Source organism: Bombus pascuorum, chromosome 6 (assembly GCF_905332965.1).
Source record: "Bombus pascuorum chromosome 6, iyBomPasc1.1, whole genome shotgun sequence".
Lineage (NCBI taxonomy): Eukaryota > Metazoa > Arthropoda > Insecta > Hymenoptera > Apidae > Bombus > Bombus pascuorum.
In genome coordinates this window covers 15,341,231-15,365,964 of record NC_083493.1, presented here as the reverse complement: position 1 = coordinate 15,365,964, position 24,734 = coordinate 15,341,231, and the positions used below count along the sequence as shown (strand labels likewise).

The following is a 24,734-nucleotide window of genomic DNA, read 5'->3' as shown; positions in this document are numbered from 1 at the left end:
GCACGAACGAACTGAGGCTTCAGCTTTGTCCTTCCTTTCTTCCAGGAACTATTTCAGCGGCAGCAAGGTAGTACCAGTGGTCAGTACAGCTCGTCCATGATGAGCTCTCACTTTCAAACTGGTCAAGCTACCAAGTCGCATCCTTCCTCACCTGCTAAGACTGGCAGGGTATACGCGAGCGTAGCGGAAATGAAACGCAAAGGCAAAGTAAGGATACTTTCCCTCGAAAGTTAATCGTATATACTGTTTTCGATCTGCCTCTGTAGTGGGTCGTTTAATTATACTCTGTCGCGTGATACTTTGCTCGATGGTTACGAACGTGATAGAGTTTGCGGTGTTTGACAGCTGTAGAAACTAAGCAAACCGCTAAACTGTCTATTCTAAGGATTCTATCTGGCAAATATAAATGAGAGTCATCGTTTCAACAGCGAGTTAACTTGTTTCTTTTTTTTTAGATAATTAATCGATTAAACGATAAACGTATTTGCCTTCGGTAAAACTGATTTTACATTTTAGTGCATTTATAGAAATTTATATTTTTATGAAGACAATTAGAAAGATGAAACTTGGATGAGAAATTGTTTCGTTTATTAAGTATTATATATCCGAAAAGGGTTAACGATTCGACTGTAAAATTTCTGACCAGAGGAATCCCTAGAAGCGGCAAGCTTTGTTTAACTCCGATCGACTTAATTTCCCGTAACTTGGATAAATTGTTTGCCGTTACAGTAGATCCGTGTTGTTGGTGACCCGTTGGTGACCCGAGTATTTCTGGTCATTTAATTAGTCGCTGTGCCTCCCCACTCTTTGTTTAACCATTATCGATATTCTGGTTCTCGGCGAGAGTATTGAAAGTATTTTTCAGAGTGGCTAGCGCTCCTCGATGCATGCTACCCAGGTGGTGATGGTGGCTGTTTTTACGCATGTGTGTTATAGTTTTCTCGCAAGCCAGCACGAGTGTACAGCAAGGGGCGCTCCTGGTACGAGAGAGACAACGAGGACGACTTATATTACTGATCGAAAATACTTTGTTTCTAGCGCGTCCGTGACTTGCATGATTCCAGGTGACTAAGCCATTTGCTAATGAAAATCCGATGCTCGAAAGGGTATCGGATATCACTTTCAGCTTTATGAACACGCCTCGCAGAACTAACGATGTATATCCATGAAACGAACAGTTTAATTACTTTGCTTACACTTTTTGCATGATCGTGCATTCTTCCCCCGTGTGCCATACATAATCGGACGTTACACGTTTAAATAACATCCAACTTTCTCAGAATTGCGAACCATCTTAAATTCTCGCGAGTTTCCAAATGATCTCAAAGTCACTCGACATCTCCAAGTGTATGAATCTTATTGAACAAAGAGAAAACGGAACTCGATAAATTTGTAAATACAAGTAGATGGAAATTAAGACGATAATGGTATTAACCAATTAATGAGCACATGTACGTGACCGTAACCGATTATTTTGTAACTACTGATCTTTGTAAATTGAAACTACGGTATCTCTTATACCAAAATATGTATATAAAATGTGTATTATACACCTATCTTCATTGTTAGTTATTATTAGTTGCTTCTTAAACACTTGATTTTGAAGACAGAGATTTAATCATTCTCGTTAATAAAGGAGAAAAATTTTCGCTTTAAGGGAATATAAATTGCTTTTTATCGGTGCTTCTCCAAGTTCGTATAATTCTCGGATATTACGTTACTTGTGACAGTAGTACGAGCTATGTATGTGCGACCAGCTATTGTTTTTTGTGAACGCTATCCCCTCGAAATCGCCGGATCGTGGGTCCCAATAGGATTTTGTCGGTTTGTTCGCAGCTGAACTCAAGAGTGCGATTCTTCGGTGGATTGGGCGGTGGTTCCGATCTTCACCGAGATTTTCACAGTACACCGGACTTGAACGTGCAGGTGCAGTCGTCTATTTTGGCTCCGAAAGGGCATAGAAGCCAGGAAGACGTAAACGCGTTGAATGGCAGAAACGGGCTTCCACCACCGAACCATCCGCCACCTCCACCACCGGTCGGTCAAGTCGTCAAAGTGAACGTGGGCGCGAACGTGCCGGACGTAGTCACGCCGGCTTCTGTGTACGATAATATGGCTCATATACAGCAAGTCAAAGGTACCGTATATCGTCAGGATATTTCAACGCGTTACGGTTCAGTCACCTGTTATTTCGTGATAAATTTCACGGTGACTGCTTGTCAGCCTCCGCTCCTATTGTGCTGGAAGCTGGAAAGAAAGGCGAGTGGAGCAGATATAAATCCGATTATACCCACCTCGATCGTACACGCGTTTCTTACCGTTTTCTTTTACTCGTCGTACCCTTATGTATGCCTGATATTAGTTTTAAAATTCTCTTAGATACAGTTTTTCAAATATGAAGCGAAAGATCCACCTGGTTAGAAACTTCTCTATGCTATTTACATAGCGTTTGAAACTTTACAAACATACGGAGAAATATGAATTTGTATATAACTGCACGATACTATGATCGGTCGAAATGGTCACATCTGCCAATCGTGTCGTTTAACGAACGAATCGAGCAGAATGCTCCTCTCGCTGCCGTACCATTCCGCTAGTCTCTTTCCAACACTGCGTTGTAGAAATTATACACACGAGATAACTATATTCTTCCTGTTCTATGCAGAACTGGCAGCCGCGACAGCAGACGGAGGTTATGGCGTGATGTCGAGCTTCCGACCATCGAATAGCGCCAAGTTATACGCCTCGCCGGAAGATATGAAGACGGTGGGATATCGTTCTCGCAGCCTACCGACTCATACGACCCGTTGTCACGTGAGGAAGTCGCACAGTCTGCGCACCACCAACAACACGACCTTCAAGCCGTTAAACAACCAACAAAACGTGAACAACACGGTCAGCAACAACAACCAGGTGAACAACAATCAGTCAGCCAACAACCAGTACGCGCAACCTCTGAAGACCAACAGAAGTCACAGTACGGCTGGTGTCAGGGAAAGAAAGAAGAAGGCCATCGGTACCAGTTCCTCGATCACGAATCTCTCGTCAGTGGCGAACAACAACGCTGGAAATACGGTGACTAACGCAGCTCCGCCGATCCCAGAACCGGATTACAGCCTGTCGGAATCGGACAACGACGAGGGAGAGGAAGAGACGGACGACGATGGAGAATCAGAGATCGCGAAGGAACTCGAGAAAGCGGCTGCAAGGGAGAAATTGGAATCCACTCGAGAGACATCGGGCAACTCGAACACCTCGGGTTCGAGTTCATCCGGTAGCAGTTCGTTGCCGCATTCGTTTAGCGTTGAAGAAATTCAGAAGGTCAGAACGCAATTGAAGTCTTCGAAGAGTCACCCGAACGACTTTTTGTTGCAACAAACTCAGCAATCCCTGGTCGAGGATGGCGATAACAGCTCAAGTGGTGTGAGTTCCGACCAAGACGTGCCAGTGGGTCCACCAACGGGTTTCGATGATACGACCGCTAGGAATCTTGCCAACGAAGCCGCGCAACATCCGACCACGGTACTCTCCGTCACCAGTGTAGAAAAGGAGACGAATCCGAAAAGAACGAGCTACGGTGGTAGCGGATTACTGACGCGACACGCGGTTAGCCTAGCCCAGTTGCCGCCACCGATCGAGGCGGATGTCGAGGAACAAAGCAACGATCTGTTCGTCCCACCGCCGCCTGAATTCAACGCTGGACCTTCCGCGGGCAGCGGCGACGAACTGGTATTCGCTCCTCCGCCTCAATTCTGCGACAACAAGCAACAACCGCAACAACAACAGCAACAGAATCGCGTGAAGATCATCGGAGCGATACCGAAGGTTACCAACAATCAAGTAAAAGCTTCCGGTGGGCGGTTGCATAACCAGTGAGAAAGAATCGTTGCGAAGGATCGCCGATGAACGGACGGTTCAAGTCGCGTGATCGCGCTTCACGATTTACCAGAGTCAATTTAATCTTTCCCTATTAACCTTTCTCCTCCCGAGGTAATTATGTACGCACACAGCGTTGCGCGTGATATATCACCCAAATATCATCACCTGTTTCGTCACTGGACCGACGATCGAACGCAAACTCGTTCGACCGTTGGGAAAAACATGCGATGCGATTGGCTGCAATAAAATTTTTCATCGATAACGTTCCCCGCGCCGGAGGAGTTTTGTAAGGAACGAACGCGCGCGTCTTCTCTATCGCTGAAGTATCCGTACTTGAATAGAGCGCCGTTTAGGTCGCTCCGTCGAAAGGGTCTGTAGTAGCGAACAAGGTATTCAGTGAATTTTTACCGTAAAACCTAGAATATGTATGAATCGTACGAACCGCAGATACATTAGACTTAAAAAAAAAAAAAAAAAAAACGTGCGCGCGATGCTTTCTACACACAAAGCAGTGTGACGCAACGTTCGTGAATGTCAAAATTCCATAGCCGTCTCGTGGAATGGCCTAAAGAGGTGAACGAGAAAAAAAGAAAGGAAGGATCTATAAATCGTACTGTAACTCGTAATTAGAGAGAAGAGAGAAATGAGCGAGCAAGAGAAAAAGAAAAGAATAAAGAAAGAATAATTCTATACGATGCACGCTCGTGTGTGTGTGTGTATTATGTATGTGTGCGTGTAAGAAACGTAGAGAACGAATGCGTAGCGTATATCGGTTTGTTTTTCATATTTCTATCGAAGTACGACGCGTGTTTAATACTTTTACATGTAACAACTTCTATCTGTAAACGTCATCAACTTCTCCCATTCCACCGCGAAACAAGCAGAAAAGAACGAAGGCACTTTCGAGGAAGAACGCATCGAAGTGTAAAATCGTGCTAAGACACGAATCGGTGCTGCTAATCGTAATTCGTTTGATATCTTTTTAGTATCGGAGGCAATGTGGCGCGAATTCGATGCGGAAAAGAAAGAATCGAAGGTGCCGAATCAATGGATTAGCTAATAAAGCGCGCGCGCGGTTGAGTTCGATTCCGTTTCTCTCGTGTTTAGACACTGCTCAAGAGCCTAATTACAAAGTTCTACTCACAAAGTCATTAGAGATTGTTTCTAGTTTGTAATAACGAGTAATAGCGTTACGACGAGTATGAATTTATCTCTAAGCTCGTAATCGCGTTAATAGAGGCGCACTGTACTACGTTAACGCACCAACATTATTCAGCTTGTAAGATAGATCGTATTCCTTCCATTTGAATCAGGCTCCTGAGAGCCGCGAGGTGTTAGCATAACTTTGACGATCTTTCCCTCACCGAAAATGATGTTTGTTCGCCAAAAAGAATACACACACGGTTATCTCTTGTCCCTCATCGAAGTGTTTCACGTCGAAGATAATCAAAAGTCGATCCTTTTCTTGTAACGGAATAACCCTCGTTGATTTATCCTTTGTATATAGTATATAATTGATCGGCAGTGAAGAAATAAAGGAGAAAGATCTCGCGACTCTCGGCGACACTGCTACATACTGTATATATATACCGAACAACATTGCTACGTATTGAATATCTATAACGATGGAACGATTATTATCATCACTTTTATGATCACACCGCGATAGATTTAAGCGATATCCATGAAAGCAACGTCCTTCCTAATTATTGTTTCTATGCCTTTTCAAGTTAAATCATATTCATATACAAAACAGTGAAGTATGATGTTAAGTCAAGTGCATGCTTGTTGAAGCATGAATGAAACAGTTTTCGAGTCGAAGAAAATCATATTAAAGATAAGTATTAAATGTTCCTTAAATATTTTATTGTTTGTTTCCGATCGGTAAAAAAGAACGAAAGATCACTGATGCGTGTATATCGTTTCAAAAACTTGATCGACTGGTTGATTCGGGTCAGTAAAGCAATATTGTATGCATTACAACGGCTCGTATAATAATAAACCGTTTCAAGAATAGAATTTTATCTTTGTTTGCGGTCTTGAACAAACGGTATTGTCGATTACGCTAATTTCCTCGTATACGTGCTCGCGCAAACTTTGTTAAAAATCAGATACACAAAGGTTGAAAGATATACGAAATGAAGAAAGTATATCCTATACGTTGGATTATTCTTTTCAAAGATCACGCAGCTTTTAACCATTATTCGCTTAAAAGAATATAATTCCGTTGAAGGTTCGCCGACATACTCTCCTTGAAGTTATCAAAAAGTTCAGGGTCACGGCCGCTCCGAGTTACTCGATGGTTCAAGGTCACTCCAAGGACATTTCAACATTCCTGTATGATATTTTCAAAGTTAAAGATCTAAGATTGTTTCAAAGTAAAGCTATATCGATCTTAAAGCTCCTTTAAAAATGAAAAAAAGGAAGAGAATATCGAATTTCAGCGAAGTTATGTTTTTAGAAACTAAATAGTTCACAAACCGAAGAAATTTTTGCGATGACCCATTTACGACATTCCTGCCAAAACTAATTATAATAGTGTGTAATATATCGAAATTTATGAAAAAGAGTTGACATTGCACCAATTTTTGGACAAATGATCCTTGTACGCTGTCCGTAATATTGTACTTTCGAATCTATCTGTTCTCGTCCATTATCGAACATTATCGCATTATCGAACTGTTTCAATAGTATGATAACACTTTAAAACGCTTCGAGCTCGCGCGAAATTATTCGAAAGATAGATCACCCGATTATCCGAGTCCTTAGAATTTGTTACTAAACGGCTTTTACCTCGCTTTACGAAGCGGTAGAAAGTTTTTGTAGCTTATTCCAAAAGAAAAGTCACGCGTAGAAGTCATTCGCATATATGTATAATTATTTCTTCCTAAATGAAGACAGTACACGCTCGCCATTAACGGTGACGAAATATAGACACTTTAAAAAATATTGAAAGGAACTAAACAAATTTATAAAGCGACAACCTGGATAGCTAAATAAACGTTTGTTATCCAGATACAACGAATATATTGCAACAATTTCAATTTATTTATTAACGATAATAAATCTGAAAATTTAAGCATTCGATATAATCACCATCGACACGTAATGTTTCCGTGGATCTTGCCGATGAAGCATTATTGACGTGCATAACTATACATAACCAGATGCATGTATTTACAAAACCAAAAATTGCGTTAGTGCCAGATTAGACTTGAAAAACGCAACACGAATTGAATTTTAAAAGCTTTCTGTTGAACCTTTATTGCATACATCTATTTTATTCGTTCATCCATACTTGATACATTTCTCTTTAATCTTAATTATCATCCTGCGAATACTATTAGTACTTTTTGCACTATTATTACTGTATTACGAGTTGCAAGATACGTGCAATTTTCCGATGATAAATAATAATCGATCATGTTCAAACAACGACAGCATACTTTAATGAACCTCACATTTATCTGTCTAACCGTTACTTTAATAATTTTGTTTCCGCTTTGTCAATTAATTTAATGCTATTGAAAGCTCGAACAGAAAGAAACAAAGTGAATCATAAAATACAGCGCTATCTATCACGATCCATGGCAACAATCACATACACAATTTGAAATTGATCGAGGCCTATCGAAACATAAACAACATGGCGAATAAAAGAAATACAACGTTACATGTAAAATATGTCTCATTTAATAAATTAATATTTTAACTATGCGCCATCACAACATTTTTATACATTGCTAGGCAACTAGCCTACTCGACTATAACGCTAAAAACTTCGACCTAAAAAAATGTCGATTGATAAGGTAGGTTATACATTTACAAATTTCTTAAGAAAACTATGCAATATCCTCGCTTACTTGTTATTTAAGATTTAAATTATAACAAAATTATAACAAACATTTACAAACGTTCTCTAAGAAGATACTTGTCCATTCAAACTATTTAAGAATATATCAACATTTATTTTGTCCATGCATATGGCTTATCTGTCAAATGTTTTGATACAGGTTCTTTATCAGTTGTATCAACCCCACGGTACTGGTACTGTTTTCATCTCATGGCGCCCTGGTAATAGTACTCATCTAGCAACTACTGGTTATGATTCCTCAGTTGCTATTTTCGATAGACAAGGTGAATTACAAGAACGTATTCAAATCGCTGGTTTATGTACTGGTTTTGGATGGGATTCTGACGGAGATTTATTGGCTATTATATCGCAAAGTTCTTCTACTATCACGTTATGGGATGCAACGACTGGAAAAAAAACACAAATAGATGCTGGTGTAAGAGATGGATTAACATGTATGATATGGGCAAAAAGAGCTTGTTTATTAGCAGTAGGAACACAGAAAGGAAATTTAGTACTTTATGACCATATAAATGCCAAGTATGGTATATCATAGTATTTTTACGGAAAATACTTTTACATATTGTTATATTATGTAATCCTACATTAAATCATAAATTAATATATAGACGAATACCAATTTTGGGAAAGCACAAAAAAAGGATAACTTGTGGCGCTTGGTCTTACGAGGGACTTCTTGCGTTAGTCAGTGAAGATAAGGTTTTAACTATCAGTACAAGCGATGGGGATACAAGGCGTGAAATACCTCTTCAAGGTGATGCATCCGATATTCAGTTTAATGAGATGAAAATGGATCACAGAGTTGGGGGTGAAAATACAGTATGATTTCTTTATAAAGCAGCGATACATAAAATACATGTGTGTTTGTATATCCAAAGTATTAATTTTCTCATTATTTGCCAGGTATCTCTTATTATTAGCAAAACCACTTTATTTCTATACAATATTTTGGATCCAGAGAATCCTATTGAATTAGCTTTTCAAAAACGCTATGGACCTATTGTTACTTATAAATGGTAAGAAGGTTCAGATCATTAAAAAATCACTTAAATTTAATCACTTTTGTTTTCGCTATATGTCCTACTTTAGGTATGGGGATGGATATATTTTAGTCGGTTTTCAAACTGGATATTTTACTGCAATATCTACGCATATTAAAGAAGTTGGCCAAGAATTATTTCAAGTTAAGAATCATAAAGATTCCTTGACTGACTTAGCCATAAGTCAAACAATAGGAAAAATCGCTACATGTGGGGATAATGCCATAAAAATACATAGCCTGCAAAATTTAGAAGAAACTGAAAAGTTAATTACAGTAAGCGGTGAAACTGGAATTAATACGGTAGAATGGTCAATGGATGGTACAATGATAGCAACTGTGACTCACAGTGGCAATGTTTTAGTCTATTTAATACAAATTCCTAAATTATCTAGCGTTTGTGGAAATAGGATTGCACTCCTTACCAGTTTAACAGAAGTTACAGTCCATCTGTATACGCTAGATAAGGTAAATCTAAATACATGGCATAAGATCAAAACTGCATAAAACTGCATGTAAATATACAAAATTAATTTTTAGGAGAAACCAGAACCAATAATAATTAATACTATAATAGAACCGTCGGTATTGACAATAGGTCCGATGCATGCAGCAGTGGGGTTAAATAACAGAGCATTGTTCTGGGATATATCTGGAAGGGATTACAATACTACAGTACATTTTGAAAGAGATTATTTAGCAACAATAGATAGTATAAGATTGAATGAAACTTATGCATCTGTTTTATTTGATGGCAAATTACAGTTGCACTCGGTAACAAGTATATTAAAACACATATAAATTTATGTTACAGTGTATTAGTAAATCGACTATGTGTTAACTTATTGTCCTTGTAGATTAAAATGGATCAAACACTATCGAAAGAAGGGAAGGATACAAAAATGTTTCCAGCCTTAGGTGTTTCAGATTTTAAAATAACGTGCCATGCTCTTAGTAGCGACTTCTTAATCTATGGCAGTGATGTAAGTTATTTCTATAAATATATGGAATTCCAAGTAAATACTGAAAGAACTAACTTACATTTATGATATATTTAGATGGGCCACATAATCTATTTTAGTTTAGAGGTTTTTAATCAATGTACTGAACATATACACAATAATGGCATAAAGGAAATCTATTTAGATACAAATGGAACACAATTATGTTTTATAGATAACAAGTTCGACGCTTATATGTATAATCCTGTGCAAGAAACTGTTTTACAAATTCCTGATTGTCTAGGTTGCATTGAAGGTGTAATTTGGGATCAAAATATTTTGGAACGTAATATATTTACTGTTTACAATAAAACTCTCATTACTACATACATATTTGTAAAATACTTTATCGAAGGTAAGTTAAAACTTGAAAATTATACAATCTATACAAAATAAATATATTACGTATATTTTGGAAACAGGTACAAAAATTATAAAGATAAATACAACAAAACTGCCATCTGAAACATTACCGCTATTGATGTATTCTGGAGAATTGACATTAAGTTCAACAAGTAACAAATTAATGCAAATTACATTGTCTTCTCATGAAGATATAGGAAATATTGTGGAATATACAAAAATGAAAGAAATATTAGAAAATCAGATTCTTTGCAGGAGGTAAACGTCTTACTTATTTCTTTATTTGTTCACTATAGGATATTTACTCTATTAAATATTTCAGATATAAACAGGCATGGGAGACGTGTGAGAGAATTAATGAGAAAGACTCATGGTTAAAGTTAGGAGAAATTGCAATTGCAAATTTAAATATTGACTTTGGTATTTGCTATTGTTATTGTTGTTGTTGTTACTATAAGAAACGTATAAATATATTATTTACAAATAATCATTTTCCATCACAGCAATTCGAATTTACCGCTACTTAGAAGATGCTGCGATGGTTTGGGCATTACAAACTATGGAAACCTTAGATGAATTGCCATTATTATGTGGACATGCTTGTATTTTACTTGGTAATTATAATGAGGCAGAACAATTTTTTTTACAATCATCTCAACCAGTACAAGCTTTGTATTTAAGAAGAGACCTAATGCAATGGGAACAAGCATTAAATTTAGCCCAAAAATTGAAAGCTGATGAAATTCCTTATATTGCTAGAGAATATGCTCAACAGTTGGAATTTACGTAAGAATACATTAAACGCGTAAATTATTTATGTGTTCGTATTTAAATTTTGAATTTTTTTCTAGGGGTAATTATCCAAAAGCATTAACAAATTATGAACGTGGATTGGTAGATTCAAATAATATATCTAATATAACTACACATAATCCGCAACATCGACATCTATGCCTTGCTGGAATTGCGAGAATGTCTATCAGATGTGGGGATAGTAGAAGGGGTGTGAACATAGCTATGGATAATGAAAGTTCAAGGCAATTGCGAAAAGAATGTGCAGAAATATTAGAATCAATGAAGGTGTGTAAATACTATAACCGTATAAATATGTTCTATAAGTATTACAATTGGGTTATTATTATAGCAATTTAATGAAGCTGCATTACTATATGAAAAAGCTGAATATTTTGATAAAGCTGCTTCTGCATATATAAAATTAAAAAATTGGCAGAAAGTGGGGCAACTCCTACCACAAATTTCATCTGCCAAACTTAATATACAATATGCTAAAGCCAAAGAAGCTGAAGGCAAATATGAAGAAGCAGCAAAGGCCTATGAAACTGCAAAAGATTATGAAAACATAATTAGGATTAATTTGGAATATTTAAACAATCCTGGTAATGTAATTAATATTAAAATATCTTATATCTAGTTTATTAACTATTAAACTTCATCTAAAATGTACATACATATATGGCTTACTAATTGTAGCTCGAAGTGTTGAAGTAGTACAACAAACTAAAAGTATAGAAGGAGCTAAAATGGTCGCAAAATATTTTCAAAAAATGAATGATTATAATTCAGCAATTAAGTTCTTGATTTTATCAAATTGTCACGAAGAAGCGTTCCAATTAGCTAATCAACACGGAAAAATGGAATTATATGGAGAAATCCTAATAAATACGATTGATGACAGCAATGCGCGAAAAGAAGATTTTAAAAGCCTTGCGATGCATTTTGAATCTCAGAAAAATAACTTTTTAGCTGGGAAATATTACTTCTATGCCAAGGAATATCAGAAAGCATTACGACATTTATTAAAAGCTGCACAATTGGTAACAGATGAAAATGAAGTTCTGTCATTAGCTATTGATACAGTTGCTTCTTCAAAAGATGACAAGTTAGCAAATCAGTTAATTGATTTTTTATTAGGTGGTGATGGATTACCAAAGGTATTGGTATCTGATTTAATAAAGATATCGGTATTGGTACTTGATTGACTTGATGTTCAACTAATCATACTGATTACAGGATCCTAAATATCTGTTCAGATTATATATGGCTAGAAAACAGTACAAAGAAGCTGCAAAAACAGCAATTATAATTGCTAATGAAGAACAAATTAATGGTATGTTTGTTGTATTTATATAACCAATATTAAAAGAATTGTGTTAGTGACGATTTGTTCTACAGGAAATTATAGAAGCGCTCATGATGTTTTATTTGGCATGTATCAAGAATTAAAAAAGAATAAAATCAATATACCTTCAGAGATGCAAAACAATTTAAGACTTTTGCATTCATATATCCTTGTGAGACTTCATGTAAAAAAGAACGATCATTTACGTGGTGCTCGTATGTTAATAAGAGTAGCCAATAACATATCGAAATTTCCATCACGTTAGTAAAATATATATAAATATGTGTAATTAAATATCGAAATAATACGAACAATATTTAGTATACATGTTCTTTTTCCTTTAGATATTGTTCCGATTTTGACCTCCACTGTAATAGAATGTCAAAGAGCTGGATTAAAATATGCTGCTTTTAATTATGCTGCTATGTTGATGCGTCCGGAATACAGAAGCCAAATTGATGCTAAGTATAGTAAAAAAATTGAGGCAATTGTAAGAAAGCCACCAAAATCAAAAGATAATGAAATTGAAGAGGAACCTTTAACTCCATGTCCATATTGCAAGAGCAAACTTACAGAGACAGAGATTACTTGCGACAAGTGCAAAAATACAATACCTTTTTGTATAGCTACAGTTAGTGTTTCTGAAGCATGCATTTATTTTGAAATTTAATACATATATTGTATTTTAATAAGACAACATTTTTTAGGGCCGACATATCATTGAAGATGATTTCACGGTATGTCCACAATGTGATTTTCCTTGCATAAGAAGTGAATTCTTAAGGTATGTATGACATCTTATTTTAAAGATAATACATATAACTATTTGCTGTTATACTAGGATTATTGAATCTGAAAATATGTGTCCAATGTGCTCGGAAAAAGTAGATGTTAACATGGTTTCATCTACTCTTAACATCCATTCCTATCTCGATTTTCAAGAAGGAAAATCACCAGTGTGAACTTAAACAGTTTTAGTTATAATTTAATAGAAGTTGAAGAAATACAAATATTATTATTCCTATCAAACGGTGCCGTCCAATATGAGTACAACATAGAGAAGTACAAGTAGCTTATACAAATTCATAGATTATTTATAAAATTTGTGCACAAATCAAATAATGACCATGCATGGAAGTATCAACAGTATGTAGATATTATTGTCAATAAACTAGTCTCCAAGCAATTGTAATTGATTCAGTTCCCCCACTGTTATTCTATCCAGATTAAACAATTTACTATCATCAATATACGTATATGTACACACGAACGCACGCACGCGCCACGTACACACATACACACAGAAAGGCACATATACATGTATAATATATATCTAAAATAAACAATTGCTTGTACAAATATTTTGTAAGCATTGATAAGATATAATGAGTAATAAAAGCGACATCTAACGGGTTTCCGTCAATTAAACTCCAACTTATCAAGATTCCTTCGCATAAATGGAAAGAAACATGCACATACGAGAAAAATGACAACATGGCATGACTTTGAAAAATTAAACTCGATAATAACAATGAATATCTTAATATTCTAATAAACTCTATAAAGCATATGTTTATATCTTGATTACGTTAAATTAATTGAAATAAAATACATTAAAAATAGGAATTTATAATAATTTTATTGCTATATTTATTTTGAAAAAAAACTATCATTTTTATAAAACGCATACAATATATAGAAAAAGTTAAACTATATTTCGAAAAAATTAAAGATGTTTTCATATTTTCATTAAAATAGGAAATGACTTTAATTCTGTATTTTATCATTTTTATTATTTATTCGTATATTTTTAATAAAAAGATAATTTATTATGAGAATTTTTTATACTTAAAATTTAAAAAAGCAACATATTTGTACCAAATGTGCAATTCAAATTTATATATATTGCGTTACAAATATTGTATCATTTTCGATAAAGTGTATGTATCATCGATAGTAGTATTAAAATGCTGAAGACTCCGTTTTTATTGAAATAGCAATAATAAATGATAAAATATATTTAAAGTTATAGGTATTTACAATGATATATCTTTTCTTAAATGACGAAATTATTATAAAATAAACGATAATTGTTAAAAATGTAGTTTTTAAGTTAGTAGATCCTATTATTTTGGCTTATATTAAACAAATAAAAAGTTTTCTATGCAGTTCTTCTGTGCATGCAGATTAGTAGTGGGGCAGTGTATGTTAAAGAACATAATCACATCAGTATAGGTGCTAGTTTAGCCAGCACCGGTATGTTAGCAGTACGCGATTGAGGTTGTACGCGATACAGTTTAAACAGTACATTTGACAGATACTGATTCATATTTTTCGAAAGATCATTTTAAACTTCTTCAAAACTATTTAATACGTACGTAACGTGAAATTAATCAATAGTAAGCAAAAAATATCATTTTATTCTCCTATCATCCAAGAACTGGTGGTCAAAATGGCGGAAAAGAATGACTCGCCGGGTTCCACCTCAACTTCTACAGGACACGAAAGTCAACAACTACTTTCAGGTTTCATAGCTGAAATCGTAAAGAGTCCAATAAATCTTCTTTTAGTAGGCGTGATCGCCTTTTTGGTTTACAAAATAGTTAAAAGCAAGACGAAGATTGAAGAGCCCGTAAAAGAGATAAAGAAACTGCCAAAAATACGACGTGATTTTACACTCGAAGAGTTGAAGAAATATAATGGTACGGGACCAGATGGACGAATATTAATTGCTATAAATGGTAGTGTTTACGACTGTACTCGTGGTGCCCACTTTTATGGTCCTGGTAAGTATTCAGCTACTTCTAATAATTTATTTTACATGATAGTTGACGAATCTACGTCGTACATAAATTGCGATTACATAGCAATTTTATGTTACGTACCTTAATTTTCCAATGTTATTAATTGGCGCATAAATAAGTTCCATCGTCCGTTGATATTATCAGTCTCGGCTTGTGTAAAAATCAATTTGCGAATATCATGAGATCGTGATAATTGAGAAAGCTATGAAATAATAGCTTGTGAATGATTAACATTTCATTCATTATTAAAATGCAACATTCACACACAATTTATGAAAAGATTTCAACCAACATATATCAATGATTATTTTGAAAAAATAATTATGATAATATTTAATATAACAAAACAATAATTATTATATTTTCAGAATTATATTGCTTTATAGGACTATGATTTTTCATTAATTTTATTATAGGTGCTCCATATGAAGTATTTGGTGGGAAAGATATTAGCAGAGCCTTAGCAAAATTTTCATTGGAAACATCGCAGGAATATGATGACCTAAGCGATTTGAAAACTGCAGAAATGGAGTCTATAAGGGAGTGGAATGAACAATTTAAAGGTAATAGCTTTGTAAAATATTTTTTGAGAACAGAATAGAAGATCAAAGATAGCAAATTATAAGTAAGTATTGAAAACTTGGTGAAAATACTTGTACTAGGATAGGTACAATAAATCTTTGTATAATGAATTCTAATATCTATAATTTAAAATCAAAATTCAATATTTTCTATACAGGGTGTCGTACAATAAGTGCTGTTTGATATAACTGCTGAATAATAGATGATAGGACAAAAATGTAAAGGGACTTTTATCATTATTTTTTATGTAGAACGTCACTATGAAAAAAAATGTCTAGCTTCAATATTTCAAGGTTATACTAAGGTCATCTCGTGTTTTTTTTAATAAAACTGTATGTATCTAAAAGTGTATTTTTAAATACATTATTCAATGTATTTTTTTAATTCTCCGCAAAAAAGTATTAAAATACTTGGATCTAAAAATGATTAGTTTAGAAAACATTTTAACTTTAATATTGTAGAACTTATCATATCAAAGATTAGGAAGACATAAAGAAAAAGAACTAAAAAACATTGAATGTTGTATAAAAAAATTGATGGTTTTATCTAAAAAAAACACCTTAGTATGATTTTGGAAAATTAAAGGTAAATATTCTTTTTTCACAATGATGTTCTACATAAGAAATGATGATAAAAGTTTCTTTATATTTTTGTCCTACCATCTATTGTTCAATAGTTATATGAAACTACTCTTATCATTGTACACCCTGTATATATACACCTTTATAAAAGGTAGAGTAATTAGAATACATATTATTACTATATAGACATTATTTCCTCATTTTTCCTTATTTTAGAAAAATATGATTATGTGGGAAAATTGTTGAAACCTGGTGAAGCACCTACAAATTATTCAGATGAGGAAGATGAAGGTAGTCAACTAGAGAATGAAGCAAAATCCAAAAATGATTGACTGCTTGATTGTACATCAAATGCCAAACAGTCTCAAAAGGATATTGCGCACACTCCATTAAAGAAATTCTTAAAATCGTGACTCATGAATATATTTATGGACATTTATCTGGATATTTTACTACGTCATAATGATATTAAAATAAAAACTAAAATGGTATCTTTTGACCGAGTTAAAAACATATAATTGTTCAAAACTGATGTTATGTGTGAAGATTTTTTTTTTAGTATCCAATTTTTCAACCAATAAGGATACTTTAATAGTATAATGTTTTTATATGTGTACAAAAAGTTTCTTACACATCCTTAAAACTGGCACTAGACATAAGACAGAAATCTTTTGTGCTATATTCCATTAAATATCTTTGTTTATATTATCATTCACGTTTGCCACATAGCATTTGGTACATATATGTATTTGGTATCTGTAAACTTTAATAAAATGATGTTATATTTGACATGCATTTGAGATTTAATATTAAGTTAATGCAATACATTGCATAGATATGAGAATAGAAAATATTTTCTTAACATAAAAACATTATGCTCTTTCTAAAAACAAAACGATACCATCTTGAAATATAGAATAATTTCAGTCATTCATAGCTAAATCTATTCTGCAAAGAATAAATTGTAACTTAAATATCAAAATCTCAAGTCCAAACATTTTTGTATAAAAGGCAGCATTAAAAATCTATTTGGGAGTTTATAAAAAGTGATACACGTTTACTAGTCTTTTTTATATGAAAAAAAATGAGAGTACGTGTGAATCTTATTATAAATTCTAATACATTATGTAAATTGTTATTGTTTGGAAATTGGGATTTCTTAAAAGTTGTTAGCATTTACGATACTGTTTATATAGTGAAAAATTTTTTATTATCGTGGAATTATTTATCAACTATGTTTTTTCTGTTTCCTTTTATAAATCTCCTTCATTCATGCACCGATCTTAAGAGAAAATAATCTCACATCCATGATAATATGTACATCTATTAAGTACTTTTAAAAGATATGCATTTTCTTAATTATTTGTGCAATTAATTTTATTATAGGACTGATACCATTTCTGTAATAAATAAATATAAATACATATATATATATATATATATATATATACACCTTTATAAAATTTTATAATATATATATATATATATATATATATATATATATATTAATTGAAGTAAATTATAAATTTGAATTTTCAATCTGTGCTGTTATAGGAAAGAACATTTATTGATTGTATAATAAAAACATTGTTAATATAAGCAACTACATATAATTTAATGAAATTTGTTTTGTTTATATGTACGAAGAAGATTACATCAAGTTTTCATTAACCTACGATTTATTGTAAAAAAGGAGAGGCATTTTATTATAATTTATATAAAAATTTGTGTATAATTTCTTAAAAAGTAACATACGAATGATACTCTATTATACATATGTATATGCTGCAGTGTTTTCAGTGTAAATAAGACAATTCTGTGTCATTCCTACAAAGCAAAAATATTTATGAAGATTTTATAATTGTATCGTATCGCAAATATTTCGTATTTATAAACAATTTTGATTTGTATCTCGAAAAGCAATATTATTGGAAAAACTATATTTTTGACTACTTTCTGTAATGATCATATTCACACAATCTTTGATACAGTCATCATGTCATAAGAGACTGAGTTTCGTGTGAAATTTATAAAAGCAATGCGTATTATATATACTTATTCCAATTTGTACAAAAACAAGTTTGCTCAGATTAAAAATTTAATCAAGTACTTGACCAAATTAAACATACTTTACTTTATATCAACATATATTATTCTCTTATATATTATATATGTGATTTTATTCTTAATATAGTTTCAATATAATTTATTAGAAAAGTTATTTCATATCTATACATGTTGTTGTACTTTTTCTGTTAAATGGAATGTATGTTTATATGTTAATTATTCCAATAATTATTATACCGACCAGTTAGAATTTTATGTAAGATTATTTATAGAGAATGTTATGAATCAATATTGAAATGTACTTTCTGTTATTATTAAAAAAGGAGTGGATAGCTTGTAAGATGCAGACTTAAGTACTCTACTATTACATACGATACAGGTCATATCAATTCTTGTTTATATTAAAAGAAGTAATTTCTTTCGAACAAGTTCCTTATTTTGACTTTGTACCGTCCATTTGCGTGATTTAGTTTCTTCGTCTTTCCACTTAGTTGCCAACCCAATAGTTTCATTGTGAGTGAGGAATGCGTAAAAAAGTGAAACACGTAACGATTTCAATTCTATATATGTTATCGAAAGTTGTTTTTATTATAATAAAAGTCCAATTTTGTTTTATTAATTTAGTACTATAACATGTTTCTATTAAGAGTCCATTTTCAATCACATGTTGCCTGTATATTGCGAATATATACACAAAAATTTGTTCGTGCATGATTAAATTATAGGAGAGCATTATTAAATTATACAAATAACTTTATACATGTAACTCGAAACTTTTAATGTTTGTTTTTGTGCGTAATATGTATATATATATATATATATATATATATATCATATTACACATATATTAATTTATTTTTTAAAATCGCACTTATTTTTTAAAATTACTTTATACTTTACATTCTTTTTGTTATTTATAAAACTTTAAATACCTAATTTTTTCGATTTAAGAAGTAAAAATAAACACCGAGAAATGAATTAATTTTTTATAAAGATTTGATAATTCACATGGATTATATTGTATATATTTTTTATCATATTAAATATTTTAATGAAAATAATAAAAGATAAAGATTATAGTTATTTAAAGATCGTGTTTTTCCACGGTCAGATTACATTGGTTCCGTTAAGCGACATGTGAAATCAAGGTTTCAATACTTATGTGTAAAACATGTTCCCTTACATTGCAAAGAAAAAAGATATTCTAGAAGTATCCTAAAAAATCAAGCCGAATATGCAAGCTAGGATCATCTTTCATTTACGATCGATTTCAGCTTGAACTTAAAGGTTTATCTATTCTAGTCTGTTAATAATCTTTTCAGAATGAATGATATTGAAATGATTTGAACATAATTAACCTTGCTTTTCTAATCTATATGGATTATTGAGTTCTTCTCTCGACAACACAATATGCCATGAAATACTTGTAGAAAATATATTTTATTTAGTTTTTTATTGTTATCCTTCATTATTATGACAATGCTGTACATTGTAAACTTCTTTTTTAAAATATATGTAACAAGACATATGAACTGTAACAGACATCGAAATCTAAAAAATGACCTTGCTCCTTTAACCCATTACAATTATTTTATTACACAAATACACAATTGATAGATTCACATCAAGTAGTCAGAACTTTTACGCTAAACTATCTAAAATGGAGCATACTTCTCCGTTCTTTAACGTAAAATTGCTGTTTCTAATATATAATTTATTCATATTAGAGTGGGTAGTTCATAATTATTACAAATGACATAGGATGGAATTATATCATATCGACGTTAAGATTACGAAAACTGAGTCCGTTATCATGGTAGATATAATGACGATATCAGTGAGTCAAAGCTTGCATGAAAATATCTCATTTAATTTGTAATAATCGAAATGCAATACTAATATTCATTAATCCTTATTGCTCGTTTTTAATCGATTTTTTAGTAAAGTAATATATTGATAAACATTAATATATTGATACATATGTATCTTTATTTCTATTCCGTCGTACAAAAATATATGAAGTACACGCAGTTAGTGTATCATAATCTCATAGTCACTGATTACTTTTTTGCATTATAAAATATAATTTAAAGAAATAACTTTAAAAAATTAATCATTAATGGATCAAATTAAACACTTATTATGATATTTTGATATAATGATATTTTTAAAGAAATAATCTGATAGAATAGTGCTGCTAACTACATAGTTTTGTCTTCTGAATAGTTATGTAACATTCGAATAACGATTATCAACAGACACTCGTAACTTATTTCGATCTATTGTACTGTGCATATTGTCTCTGCATGTAGCACTCCTTCGGAGAATAATCTGAGAATAATATTTAATTCAAAAGTAAATGAAATGTTTAAAAGAATCCTAATAAATCATTAATAATATACATATGTAAATATCTATTTAGAATATTAGACATAGGTGCCTCTGAGTATCAGCCGTATTAAATATGGCAACCATGATCATATAAACAGGTTTCGACACTCGCTAGGGAAACAGTACAAAAATTGAATTGTATCACTTTTGAAAGGTCAACAAAGTCTGTATTCTTATGAGACAGTTGAAAACCAGTAATGTCTACTGAAACATTCATAGAATGTTATACATACACACAACTAGAACCTTCTTGTCTTTCATGTTGATTTTTTTACTAGATTTTTTGGATGGTGTTACCTAGGCTTTGATATATGAATGTTGGGAGACTATTTGGGACTTGTTTGTATGATCGTGATAACAAAAGTGCGAGAGTTCGGTTTCGATGCATGATCATCAATATTAACATAACTTAACCTAATAACCTATTCTGTGTGAAGCTGGAAAGGAATCTCGCGGGATGGCACAAGGACAAAGGAGATAATGCTCTCATCTTTCACCGTCACGAGTTGCTATATTATCTTATTTGTATATGTGATACTTCTGGCCATAGAATGGTTTCCGTCAACGCGCATGCTTATCTCTATGATTGTATTGAGTTTATCAGAAATAACCAATCAAACCACGTTCTTTCCAGAAGACTTCTCCTCAGCTCCTGTTTATAGTCAGTATGGCTTCCCGCGCTTTTATGAAATGTTTATTTGCATAGAATAGAGATGAGAAATTGGATAGCGGGAAGAGACAGAAGTAAGAGAGGTAGTACTATCTATTGCTTACCGTCATGCGTTATATTATTTTATTTATGTATGTGACATTTTCACCCAATACATGTGCTTATCTTCATGATTGTATTGGATCTACCAGAAATAAGCAATCAGATACGTATTTCTACGCCTAATTCACGGTCATATAAGTAGGTTATGATACTCGCTAGGGAAAACCGTCTGAAAATTAAGTCGTGATAGTTATGAAAAATCAACATGGACGGTCAACAAAGTCCACATTCTTGCGACACAAACAGGAATGGGTCTCTGCCTCTGTCTAAGATATTCACAGCATGTCACATATACTCAGAATTCCTTATTTACGTTAATTAACTGGTTTCTATTATGGTATGATCAAGTTAACAACTTAATGTTCCAAATGAAAATGGGTTAGCCGACCTATCTGGATCCCAATCCAGTAATAAAGATGACTGTGATGCAAAATAGTACAGTTTGAGGAACCACAGGTTCCATTGGCTCCACTGGCTCTACAAATGTTATGGGTGGTCAAGAAGGTGGTATGGCACAATAAGCTCAACCACCTGTTCCAAGTCAAGCTCAACCTTAGTCTGGTGCACTAAGTGGAGGTCAATCTGGATCACAACAAGTTACTCAGGATCAAATAACTGGTATTGATACGTCAACCGGTAATTATTGGTTTTTGTATCTAAATAAATTTACTTCACTAACAAAATTTAACTAAGCAATATTTATATGTTATTGAGTGCTACAAAATCAATTGCAGATCCAAAAAAACACAAATTTATTCGGCAATAACTAGTTCTTCTACTTTATGCACATAAGTATTAACAATGCGAAAGTCAAACGAACTGTGAAGTTTGGTCATGTTTTGTCAGATTGTAAAACTATGAAAAATTTATTGACTGATATGACTGCTTGTCAAGCAGGAAAAAGCAGTACAATGTCAAACTGTAGATCTTCAAGGCAAATTATTAGTCATTAGAAACATTGCAATCATAACGTTTCTCATGTATGTTTACCTCCAAAGTAATCAAACAAAACTAAAACTAATAAAATTCAAATCCATCAAACTGAAATGAAAAGAACATATCATGTGTTATCCATGTCCTACTACAACAGCTAGTTTAGTAGCTGCACAATGTATTATTGAAAGAATACCAACACCAAGCATATAAGGAGCACCTGGTGCAATAGGAAATGCTAGATTATCTCAACTTACTTCAAATACGTCTTTTTCTCTAAATTATGATCCTAATACAGTTACAGTTGCTGGTAATCCAGCAGTACCTATCAGTCCTATGTTTACTGTTGTAACGACTGCCATTAATATACAACAATCTGTTAATATGCAGCAACTATTTGATTTGAATGATTCAGAACAACTTAGTGTTTTAAGTTAAAATAGGTTAGCTAACCTTCAGCTTCCAGCTGGAATTCAACCAGGTCAAGTACAAGCAACATTAGTATAGGAATCAAACGATTGGCATTAAACTGCAACACCATATCTTAGAAATCATTTTGTTTATAAATTGGTTCAAACAGTATTGGTTTAATCATCTCACAATCCACAATCTATGCTGAAGAAAAGAATTCACAATCTTGTTGCATATGCAAGGAAAGTTGAAGATTATATGTAAGGAATGGAGAATTCCATATATTTACTTACTGAAAAAGTACATACAATTCAAGAAGTATTGTAGAAAAGACAAAAACGGAAAGAACAACAACAAGAGTTACAAATCCAGCATCAGCAACATCCACGACCTTTGAGAACTGATTTTCCTTATTTTTATGTGGATAGTTTAGTAATAAAGATTAAACTCAAAAATCTCAAATAATTATTTTGTATATTTTATTTTAGTTTTTTAATTTACTACTTCTAGTATATATATACATAATAGTATTGGCAGCTGTTTTACATTAAAAGTTGATATATTATTAATGCTATGATGTTGTTGTGTTTTCAATTGTATAATTATATATTTAACTATACCCAATGACTGTGAAAAAATGGAGAATTAGTATTAATTAAAAATTTCTTTCGTTTATTTTTTCCAATTTACCACCTAATTTTTCAAAGCTGACACATAATAAAAATTTTGAAGAATATACACAACATTTATTCAGAATCATGAAAATTTGATTAAAAAATTTGTAATTTAAGTATGTTGGAACATCAAGTGAATAAATTTCAAAATCTATTTTTATAAGTCCGATTATAGTAAACACATTTAGCATTTAATAGTAAAATTGTGATTAATGAACAAGTAAATCATGTTTTTCATGGCAGTAAAGAAATTTGTTTCAATTATCAGAAGTACTGCCTGCTAAATGAAAATCGCCTAGGTGGTCCTATATGTAAGTTATGTCTAGTGAGAACGATATAGATTTCAACCCTAAACTAAGGAACGATAATAAATACTTGACATCGTAAAAATTCTTATCAAAAAAAAGCATTTATGTATTACTAAGAGACTATCAAAGGGACTGTAATATTATATAGTCGACAGAAATAAAGCGATGTAAGCGACTAGCAACACTCCACAAAGAGTAAAGAGTCGCTGTCACTGAGATGGGTGGCTAGGTGGCTGCTGCCACGGCGTCATCCAGTTCCCGTCCCATTCCCAATACTCCCTCTCTTCTCGCGTTCGCCTCTTTCTTTATACAATTCTCTGTATCTGACACTATCGCGCGCGCGCGCGCGCGACCACACAACAAACACGATTGAGAGAGCGAAGAGAAACAGAGCAGGAAAAGGAAGATGGAAGCAAGTTCACGCACAATATATGCGTGAAGCGAGTCGCGTGCCGTTCACACCTATTCACGAGTTAGATTCTCTTTCTCGAACAGAGGACGTTCTGCGCAACGCAATCTCCCGTCTCCCCACCTTGTATACATTCTTCCTTTTAACCTGTCGATCGAGAAATCCCTGGCCATCTTGTAACGATATCCCTTTGACACTCTCGGCTTTGTAAACGCATTAACAAAGTCGATTTTTTATTTTCTCAATGTTCATGACATACAGCATATAAATCTTTGTCAGGATACGATATTGCAGAGCGCAGGTTGTTCATTATGAACATAACCGCGCAAATATTTTAGTCTTGCAATTATAAAAGAGAAAGTGATTATTAGTACAAATGAATGTGTGTGTGTGTGTATGTGTTTGTATGTAATTAACGAGTTTCAGTTAATGAATCAGATGAAAAGATATTTGAAGAATATAATTTTCGAAATCTAAATTCTCATTATTTCGTAAACCAACTGGTA

The 24,734-nt window shown here is 32.9% G+C and overlaps 3 protein-coding genes and 1 pseudogene across 7 annotated transcripts in view; all 4 read left to right on the top strand.

Annotated features, from left to right (window-relative positions):
* The window catches only part of LOC132908059 (SH3 and multiple ankyrin repeat domains protein 2), a 178,785-nt gene extending 172,887 nt beyond the window's left edge, over window positions 1–5,898 (top strand). For 4 of the 5 annotated variants that reach the window (XM_060961635.1, XM_060961630.1, XM_060961634.1 and 1 more), the window contains 3 exons: window positions 46–207; window positions 1,837–2,137; window positions 2,666–5,898. In XM_060961635.1, the coding sequence (XP_060817618.1) occupies window positions 46–207; window positions 1,837–2,137; window positions 2,666–3,876 (1,674 nt within the window). In that variant the 3' untranslated portion in view covers window positions 3,877–5,898. The remainder of the gene's footprint in view (window positions 1–45; window positions 208–1,836; window positions 2,138–2,665) is intronic. The other variant, XM_060961631.1, reaches the window with a different exon arrangement.
* A 1,560-nt stretch (window positions 5,899–7,458) lies between these two features.
* Window positions 7,459–13,482, top strand: LOC132908062 (WD repeat-containing protein 19). Its single transcript, XM_060961661.1, has 19 exons — window positions 7,459–7,688; window positions 7,893–8,272; window positions 8,362–8,572; window positions 8,657–8,769; window positions 8,843–9,260; window positions 9,333–9,566; window positions 9,650–9,775; window positions 9,851–10,148; window positions 10,216–10,414; window positions 10,479–10,576; window positions 10,660–10,942; window positions 11,008–11,236; window positions 11,301–11,553; window positions 11,648–12,108; window positions 12,188–12,284; window positions 12,350–12,556; window positions 12,641–12,927; window positions 13,004–13,080; window positions 13,138–13,482. Exons 1-19 carry the CDS (start codon window positions 7,674–7,676, stop codon window positions 13,256–13,258), a joined length of 4,107 nt encoding a protein of 1,368 aa, XP_060817644.1. The 5' UTR covers window positions 7,459–7,673; the 3' UTR covers window positions 13,259–13,482.
* A 1,034-nt stretch (window positions 13,483–14,516) lies between these two features.
* LOC132908090 (membrane-associated progesterone receptor component 1-like) lies at window positions 14,517–17,052 on the top strand. The gene is made up of 3 exons (XM_060961748.1): window positions 14,517–15,082; window positions 15,517–15,663; window positions 16,480–17,052. Exons 1-3 carry the CDS (start codon window positions 14,749–14,751, stop codon window positions 16,593–16,595), a joined length of 597 nt encoding a protein of 198 aa, XP_060817731.1. The 5' UTR covers window positions 14,517–14,748; the 3' UTR covers window positions 16,596–17,052.
* A 4,646-nt stretch (window positions 17,053–21,698) lies between these two features.
* On the top strand, window positions 21,699–23,948 carry LOC132907946 (histone acetyltransferase p300-like; annotated as a pseudogene).
* Window positions 23,949–24,734: the final 786 nt, after the last annotated feature.

Bases quoted from the DNA above. Each gene is read 5' to 3' on its own strand.
- LOC132908062 (XM_060961661.1), top strand. The intron at 9,567-9,649 runs GTAACAAGTATA...TTGTCCTTGTAG, and splicing joins GCAAATTACAGTTGCACTCG to ATTAAAATGGATCAAACACT. The intron at 13,081-13,137 runs GTATGTATGACA...CTGTTATACTAG, and splicing joins ATAAGAAGTGAATTCTTAAG to GATTATTGAATCTGAAAATA.
- LOC132908090 (XM_060961748.1), top strand. From the start codon at position 14,749: ATGGCGGAAAAGAATGACTCGCCGGGTTCCACCTCAACTTCTACAGGA. The intron at 15,083-15,516 runs GTAAGTATTCAG...ATTTTATTATAG, and splicing joins TGCCCACTTTTATGGTCCTG to GTGCTCCATATGAAGTATTT. The intron at 15,664-16,479 runs GTAATAGCTTTG...TCCTTATTTTAG, and splicing joins GTGGAATGAACAATTTAAAG to AAAAATATGATTATGTGGGA.